General features: G+C 40.3%; 1 protein-coding gene across 1 annotated transcript in view; it reads right to left on the reverse strand.

Moving 5' to 3' along the window:
• Positions 1–2,942, reverse strand: part of nebu (solute carrier family 2 member nebulosa) — a 55,154-nt gene extending 52,212 nt beyond the window's left edge. Inside the window, exon 1 of the mRNA XM_089731138.1 lies at positions 2,758–2,942. Within this exon, the coding sequence (XP_089587264.1) occupies positions 2,758–2,814 (57 nt within the window). The 5' untranslated portion in view covers positions 2,815–2,942. The remainder of the gene's footprint in view (positions 1–2,757) is intronic.
• Between the last annotated feature and the right edge of the window lie 6,689 nt (positions 2,943–9,631).

A 9,631-nucleotide genomic window follows, 5' to 3' on the forward strand; every position in this document is an offset into this window, starting at 1 on the left:
TGCTCGAATAATATAAAATTTTACTGGTGGTAGGACTTCTTGTGAGTCCGCGCGGGTGGGTACCACCGCCCTGCTTATTTCTGCTGTGAAGCAGTAATGCGTTTCGGTTTAAAGGTGGGGCAGCCGTTGTAACTATACTGAGACCATTGAACTTATATCTCAAGGTGGGTGGCGCATTTACGTTGTGGATGTCTATGGGCTCCAGTAACCACTTAACACCAGGTGGGCTGTGAGCTAGTCCACCCACCTAAACAATAAAAAAATAATATAAACGGAAAGCATGATTAAAATTTATTTTTTAATTATTCGTGAACGCGCAACGTACGTAAATAAAACTGGAAGCCAAATAAGCGGGCTCAACCTTATAGTTTATAATGCTCGTGAAAAGCTTTGAAAGAAAAACAGTTTCAAAAAAACATCTGTGTTTGATAAAATTTTGTATGTGTTTTATCTCGACACTGATCAGCTTTATTTTATTTTTATTTTTTATTATTATCTAAGCTGATGGCTAGAGAGACTATGTCAGGTCACCGGGCTAGTAGGTGAGCTCACGGGGTTCAAACCTGACGATGTTGCAAAACGAACCCTAGCAAGAGCCGTGCTTCGCAGAATCTACCACCGGATCGGAAACGCGACCCACTGAGAAGATCCGGCGAGAAACACAGTGGGCTGTAACCAGCGCTACCAATCTTCGTTGCTGGACACGATTCTAATTCTCGTCTCTCTTCACGTAACGTGAACTGTGTTCATTGTATGTATTGACGGTGGCGTATTATATTAGGTATATTATAGTATAGCAATGTATTTATCAGTGTCAAGCTGTCAACATTGTCAAAGGCGCACCCGATTTAAGCCGTTTTCTCGTTTAATATTGGTTTTACTCCTAAACCCGACCAATAAGATGCAGATTTCCTACTCGTCAACTCAAATGGCCATTAAGAACGAACAATAATAACGCACACAGTACAAATAATCTCCGTGATGACGTAATGTTCACATGCTGTTACTTAAAACTTCACATATACTCAGAGCAAAGTTAAATGATCCTAAATGCCAAACATTATAAACGACCGTCTGGTGTAGTGGTAAGTGACATGGTCACCACACAAGGGGGTCGCGGGTTCGAATCCCGCCAAGGGAAGATATTTGTATGATAAATATAAATGTCTTTTGCAGGGTTATGGATGTATATTAAATTTGTGTATGTGTATAATAAAAATCTTATATTTATTTCCGTTATCTGGTACCTGTAACACAAGTTCTTTACGAACTTATCACGGGACCAGTTAACGTGGCGTGACTGTTAGTAAATATTTATTTATTTATTATTTATTATATTTTTTTCTAAATTTGCGAAAGGCATGGTTCTTTTATTAAAATCATAAGTAGGTACGTCTATGTCTTATCTTTTATTCGTTTGAGTTAGAACAACAAAAAAAATTGTTCTAGAATATTTTTTGTATTGAAGCGGTCTTATTATCAAAAATGAATTTGCTATTTCTATACAATGCTATGATAATAAATATTTGCTCAAGTCATCGTCCAATAAACTTTGAACTCACGCTCTGATTTGTCGTTCATAAGCAATGTAGATAATAAAATATACCTATATTTTCTTTATACAAACAAGCAATAGCTTATTTCAATACAATTATAAAACATATGTGTACATCTAAATAGTGCGCATTCCTCTAACGAAAAGCAATTTTTTTTATAGAATTAACACGTAATTCAATCTAGAATTGATTTTAGGTTTGAACGTCGATACAATTACTTTCATAATTGTATTTAATTTTTATTCAATTTGTTTGCGTTACTTCATTATAATTTAATGCAACCATCTAATTTGTGATTATCGTAATCGTTCTATATCAGTGAGTAATATTCTTAACCAAAGCTCCATGTATCAGTTATTTAAAGTATTCATTTAATCCGTATCATCTCGTTAAATAGTAACCGGTCATCGTAGCGAAGGTATTTATGATGTATAGTTATGTCCACGTTATGTCGATACAGCTTTCGTAGTTCACGGACGACTGTGGAGTATTCGAAAACCAGCAAATAATAAAATGATAGTAATAATGCGAGATTAAACCGTAAAAATAGGTACCTTTAATTATGTCCTCGACTCGCAAAATCCGAAGAATAATAATACTATATTATGAAATAGATGATAAATCTTTGGAAACTCATCTATTTGTAGTCTGTACCTACCTGATTATATAATATGAACTATCGGTGTAAAACAAAGTTGTTTTGGGTCTAACATATGATAAATAGTTCTCCTCAATTAAGATCTAATGGCACTTCAAGATTTAAATGGAAATATCCACTGTCCGCTGCAAAAGGCGCTAAATATAATCGCAAATAAACACCTCAAAAAGGATTTTGTCATGTTTGATCATTTTTTTTTATCTAATAAAATATTGACCCGGAACTATTTATTGAACAAAATCGATTTTAAGAAATTGATTTAAAACCATCCAGTTTCTACTTGTCTTCATAAACAATACTGCTTAAGTTTTTTTTAAATACTATTAAATCGTACACCGAAGGCGTTAATTAGTTGATTTATCGTTGGTTTAGATAAAATAAATATCGCACACACTTAGTAACAGATAATTGTCGTGATGTAAAATCGGAATTAAAAAAAAACACACACACAGGCATTTGTATTATGCACCCACAGATCTATATTACGTAAATTCGACAAAATTACTACAACACACGTCCTTTTGACCTTTAATAAAGACTCACCTTTCGCTCCAGCAATCCAATCATCTCCGCCGGCTGGCTACCATTTCTTTCAGCCATTTTATGCTTAAAACAACCAAATAAAACTTAATTTTTGTGTATTATTATTAATTTGTTATTTTCGTTTTAGAAGCGCGTGGTGAACTGTATCTGTCACCCCACTTTGGTCCACGCATGCGTTGTACTGCACAATGGACATGTCCCCTGTTTCTTGATAATGTCTTTAAGGACGAGTTTCGTATGTTTAGGGTTCCCTTCTGGGGAACTATTGTGATAATATCGAAGCATACGTGATTTTATTTTGCTTTTTAATAATAATTGTTAATATAGATGTTATTCATTTTAGTTCTTAGTTGTTGATGGCAGTTCACCCTCGACATATTGCTAGTGAGTCATCTAAATTCAAACTATAAAGTAATAGAATTCTTATAGAAGAATACATAAGGAAGTCTTTTACTTAAAAAAATTATTAAGTAATCAAATTATCAGAATCTACGGAAAGGCGGTGATTTCTAGCTTAATTAACGACTGCAGTTAACATCTGACAAAGCGACAAACCTTGGCCCATATATTATTATATCGATTTCATATTTTATTAAATTCTTGTTAATCCATAATACAAAGTATTAATGTGGTTATAAAATTAATACATTATTGTATTGTTTATGTACACACAAAATAACAATACAAAGTAATAGGAAAGTTAGGGCAAATACAATGTTTATTTCTTCAAAAGATCTCAACCAAGTTTCAATAGGGCCGCAAGAGAAATATGAAAAGAATAAAGAAGGTGATAAATGATATATATTCATTTAAACACAATAATTGTGTACTATATAGTTCGTAGTATCGAAGTGTATACACACTTCGGTTGGGACGGACTTTGTTCAAGTATCGAACATAATTCTTAGAACTATAACGATACACAACTATTACTAAGCCCATTAAATAGGGTGTTGTTTTATTTTTCTAAATCAAATGAAACTTATGTAATTATCTTTCCGCAATATCTACCCCAATTCGTTTGATTTCAAAAGGGTTCAGATGTTCTTATGGTTAGCATTAGTATTGCTGACGTGAACATGGCTAGGAAACACAGTAGTTGGCTTATTTGCCGTAAAGACTTAGATGCTTAAAAGGCAATAATTTAGACGGAACCATTAACGATTTAAGCTATAATATGGTATTTTCATCGTTCTATTTGTTCGATAGCCTTATAACTCTGGATCTTTTATCAGTTATGACACGAACACCAATTAAGTTGATATCTGTCACATTTTGTTAGCATATTTTAATAACAACTTCGTAGCATATTTCGTCCATTGGCAGTCGTACTGTGACGTAAAAGGCATTACTTCAACGCTATATAGTAGAAAATGATAAAGGCTGGCATATGTTCTCACTTAGAACACGGATACACAGATATATTATGCATGTCCCTTTTTTGAAATGGTTTCAAGTCTTGTCTTCGTCAACTTTAAGCCATAGAATGTTAAATCTTACCTCTTTCAAATATATAATATATTTCCACATCTTACGATCTAGGTTTTTACGAATTTACTTTTCTCCGTTGCTCTGACTAAAGCATCCCTCCATTTCATAAAAAAGAGCTTAAAATTCATTCCATTTTGAGTAACACTTCGATGCTAAGTTATAAAAGTTTAAGCTCTTTCGATAAATTTAGCATACGCGGTGAAATCAGCAGCTATATAATTATATCAAAATGCAGCTAGGAGCTTTGGCTAGGGTGCTGTTAGCTTTGAGCACACATCACTTAAATTTAGTTTAATGTTAAATGCATTGTTTTGATTCAAAATAACAATACATAACAGAACCCTGCTAAGAAATGCCGTTGTGTTTTTAAGTTTTTATTGAAAAAAAAACTAAATTTCACACATAAACTGATAACAGATTAGATATATGACGATAATACAATAAATCACGTTACGTTATCGTAAATCAGATAAAATATGTTTTGTATATTTTATCACGGAACTGCAGCATTATTTGGTGGTTTTTATAATCAAAGCCTGGGCAGTTAACGCCGGTGTCAGTGAGTGCTGCTGGTCTAACTTATCATTTTAAACCGCTTCCAGATAAGCAGAAACTACAGTTTTGTCAGTACAAAATGTACAATCATAGCGAATGTGTTTTTATGCATTATAAACGATCCAGTTTGGAGGAAAGGGGACCAATACGGAACAGCTTAAGAAATAAAGATGTTTTATTGGATAGGTAGTCATTCCGGGGAGCTCAAAGCCCACCCAATGTTGAGTGGTTACCGAAGACCACAGACATGAGCAAGGTAAATGCCATTACCCACCTCGAAAGTTCTAAGCCTTAGGTTAACTGTACAACGGTTGCACCACCCACCCTTCAAGCCGAAATGAGTTACTGTTTTGCGATAGAAATAGACAGGGCGGTGGTACGTGCGGGCTCACAAGGCGCCCTACCACCAGTATAAAGCTTATATTAAAAGATGTAGTACAATGAAGTACACTTTCTATATGAGTTTAAATAAACTTATAATTCAGCTAAATAAACTTCAGTGCTACAGAGACATGTTGGAGAATTTTAATCTTTGCTTTGATAATTAACCTACTTTGACCTATATTAAATTATATTAACCTATATTAATTACTTATATTAACCTATTACACATGAACAAAAAAAACATTAGTATTGGTAATGCCTCCATTTAAATCTGCCAACCGTTACTATCAATAAATAAATCGTCACGGATTTTTTTTTTTTTTTTGGTCAGGAGGAAATCGCCGGACTTCCGCCCTTTTCTGGGGATACTGGGCGGGGTATGTCAGAGTCGAACTGACTAAAACCTCCTGTCGCTCAACAACCAACGTCCAAACCTCGCATGAGACAGAACTCATGACAAGGCAAAGGGGGGAAAGTGAAGCGTTTAGTGCGGAGCACATCTCTCCCATCACCCTCCCCCTCGGGACGCCGGACTGGCGGTCGTCAGTGCCACGACCACCAGCCCTCTCGGTCGGCAGACTGTCTGAAGCCCGCCTAGATGGCGCCGGTTAGAGTGGGTTACCCTACGGAATACCCCGCTGGGCCAGAACCAGCGTGGGTCGAGGATAGCCGGCCTTCCATCACCCGGATGCTCTTGCGTAAAACGCGTGCAGAGCAGCTTGCACGTCGTCTTCTTAGGCCCCCCTCGCCGGTCCCCAGACCGACATGTGAGGGGGACCCAAAACACTTAGAGGGCCAGGGCTTGGGCGAGATCCGCCTCCTTGGCCCCCGCTCGACGGCGGCGGGATTGTGCGTCTCTCACGCGCCCCGCCGCCTCCTTCTGCGAGATGGTACACTCGCAGAAGTCGAGCATCGCCTTCCACGACTCGTCGTCGCCGAGCATCGATGCCACAACACTCGGCAACGACAAGTCGGTTCCTATTTTTGCGACGAGGACACGGCGCCACCCCTCCCATGCGGGGCAGGCGACGAGCGTATGCTCTGCCGTGTCCAAGTCGCAACCACAATGGTGGCACTCTGCCGTCGGCTCGGCTGTGATCCGGTGCAGGAACTCACCGAAACAACCATGCCCAGTGAGCACCTGCGTGAGCCGGAAAGTGAGGCGTCCTCTGTCACGATTCACCCAATCCACAAGGACCGGGCGAATCGCCTCGACGGTCCTACGACCAGCCGAAGGATCAGCCAGCCGTCTGGACCATGACTCCAGCACGGACCGAAATCGTCTCGGATAGCCTCTTTCTGTCTTGACGAATTCTAAAGAAATACATAGGTTAAATTAGGTATTGACATTATTTATCAGGATTTCGTTTCTGCAAACACTATAATAAGTCAGTAAATATTTTTGAGTGATAACATTTTATTTACTATATCATTTCGTGTTATCAGAGAGTCGACCAGAAATTGACCCGATGCAATTGCACAACATACGTTTAAATATGTACCTATATGAAGATAAATCAATCTCGGATAGCGAATGCGTATTCTCATTAATTCATTTTTCTCACTCATTTTAAGTGCCTTAATTTAAAGTTCTTTTTACTGGTGGTAGGACGTCTTGTGTCTGACTATCAGTGGCGGGCTGACCTTCGTGCCCCGGGTGTGACACGCCCTAGCCCCAGTGTGGTTATAGCGCGGAGGGCCTAATCTCGGCGGTCCGTGCTGGAGTCATGGTCTAGACGGCTGGCCGATCCTTCAGCTGGTCGTAGGACCGTCGAGGCGATTCGCCCGATTCTTGTGAATTGGGTGAATCGTGACAGAGGACGCCTCACTTTCCGGCTCACGCAGGTGCTCACTGGGCATGGTTGCTTTTGTGAGTTCCTGCACCGGATCGGAGCCGAGCCGACGCGACGGCAGAGTGCCACCATTGTGGTTGCGACTTGGACACGGCGGAGCACACGCTCGTCGCCTGCCCCACATGGGACGGGTGGCGCCGTGTCCTCGTCGCAAAAATAGGAAACGACTTGTCGTTGCATCGTTGTGGCATCGATGCTCGGTGACGACGAGTCGTGGAAGGCGATGCTCGAATTCTGCGAGTGCACCATCTCGCAGAAGAAGGCGGAGGCGGCGGGGCGCGTGAGAGACGCACAGGCTCGTCGCCGTCGAGCGGGGGCCAGGGAGGCGGAACTCGCCCAAGCCCTGGCCCTCTAAGTGTTTCGGGTCTCCCTCACATGTCGGCCTGGGGACCGGCGAAGGGGGCCTAAGAAGACGACGTGCAAGCTGCTCTGCACGCGTTTTATGCATGAGCATCAGGGTGATCGAATGCCGGCTATCCTCAACCCACGCTTGTTCTGACCCAGCGGGGTATTCCGTAGGATAGACCATTCTAACCGGCGCCATGTAGGCGGGCTTCGGATAGCCTGCCAACCGAGGGTGATGGGAGAGATGTGCTCCGCACTAAACGCTTCCCTTTCCCCCCTTTGCCGTTTCATGAGCTCTGTCTCATTGCAAACTTTTTGGAAAGACGTTGGACTTTCGTAGTGGAAGTCGTTTGTGAACAAAATGCTTGTTGGGTAGTTGTCTACTGTAGAGCTAGACTTAAGCTTTCTTTACTGGTACTTCTTTTACTGGTGGTAGGACCTCTTGTGCACTGGTGGGTACCACCACCCTGCCTATTTCTGCCGTGAAGCAGTAATGCGTTTCGGTTTGAAGGGTGTGGCAGCCGTTGGAACTAATCTGAGACCTTAGAACTCATATCTCAAGGTGGGTGGCGGTATCTACGTTATAAATGTCTATGGGCTCCAGTAACCACTTAACACCAGGTAGGCTGTAAGCTTGTCCATCCATCTAAGCAATAAAAAAAATATTAGTTACCTTTTGAGTACTAATTAATGAAAATATCAGGAACAAGAATTAGATGAAAACTGTTTCAATTTTCCTAAACTAACCTTTTTTTTTTATTGCCCTTGTAGGCAGACGAGCATACGGCCCACCTGATGGTGAGTGGTTACCGTCGCCCATGGACTTCAGCAATGCCAGGGGCAGAGCCAAGCCGCTGCCTACCGCTTAATACTCTCCATAAGCCTCGTTTGAAGAAGGACATGTCATAGCGCTCGGGAAACACCGTGGAGGGGAGCTCATTCCATAGCCGGATGGTGCGTGGCAAAAAAGATCTCTGGAAGCCCACTGTGGATGACCGCAGTGGCTCCAGGTAGTATGGATGAACTCTACTCCGGTGGCGGGCGGTGCGGTGGTAAAAACGAGATGCCGGTATCATCTCGAACCAACATCATGAACAACCATAAGAAGAGATGCTCAGAAATTTATCAAAAGTACAATAACTGACAACTTGCACATACATTAACTAATAAATCAAAACATATTGAAATGCTTAAGTCTTGATATTTGAATAAGGAACAAGCATATCTTGCTTTGCCGGGGACTCAGATGTCTAAAACAAATAGTTTAACTATTTTAGGGGGCTTTGGATGCGCCTTTTTTATTGCTTACATTACATTGCATACATTCTAAACTACGACCTCACTTATCTGGGTAGGTTGCAACCAGTGGCGTAGCGAGCTTAATTCACGTCCGGGGCACAGTACCGTTTTAGCCCCCTATTAAGACTATTAGTGTTCGTTTTTTTTCTGTTTATTTACGAACTAGCGACCCGCCCTCGCTTCGCTTCGGAAACATTAAAACACACATGAAATAAAAAAAAAAAAATTTTAAAAAAAATTAAAAAGGTAGCCTATGTTCATCAGGGACAATGTCGGCTTCTAATGGAAAAAGAATTTTTCAAATCGGTCCAGTAGTTTCGGAGCCTATTCGAAACAAACAAACAAACAAATCTTTCCTCTTTATAATATTAGTATAGATTAACATTTATTATATAACACTAGCAATAAATTTTAAATATATTTTACAGAAGTCAGTCATAACAAAAATTAAAATTATCCAGTATTTTTTCGTTTTGCGGACCATTTGGCGCCCTTTTGTGAGCATGATGACCCCCTTTGCCCTCCCTCGCTACGCCACTGGTCGCGACGTACATACGTCTCTATGGACTTCGGTAAACACCAAATGCGCATTGGGCTTATGTTTTCATAATATTAAATCACATTGTGTACGTGCTTGAGCGAAATAATTTAGGCAATCGATGAGATGGATACAAGATTTGGTCAGTCCTCGCGATTTGAAGTTCAGCTTCGAGTGGCTCAAGTTTGATAGTTTTATTTATTTATTGCTTAGAAGGGTGTACGAGCTCAGGGCCCATCTGGTGTTAGGTGGTTAGCGGAGCCCATAGACGTCTACAATGTAAACGCCGCCCACCCACCTTGATATAAGAGTTTTAAGGTTTCAGTATAGTACAAATATAATATAGTAAGAGTGGTAAAATGGAATAAATACTTTTTATGAATGATCTTCCAAATAAAAACAAAACAAA

The sequence above is a fragment of the Bombyx mandarina genome, chromosome 11 (assembly GCF_030267445.1).
Source record: "Bombyx mandarina strain Sakado chromosome 11, ASM3026744v2".
In the NCBI taxonomy this organism is placed as follows: domain Eukaryota; kingdom Metazoa; phylum Arthropoda; class Insecta; order Lepidoptera; family Bombycidae; genus Bombyx; species Bombyx mandarina.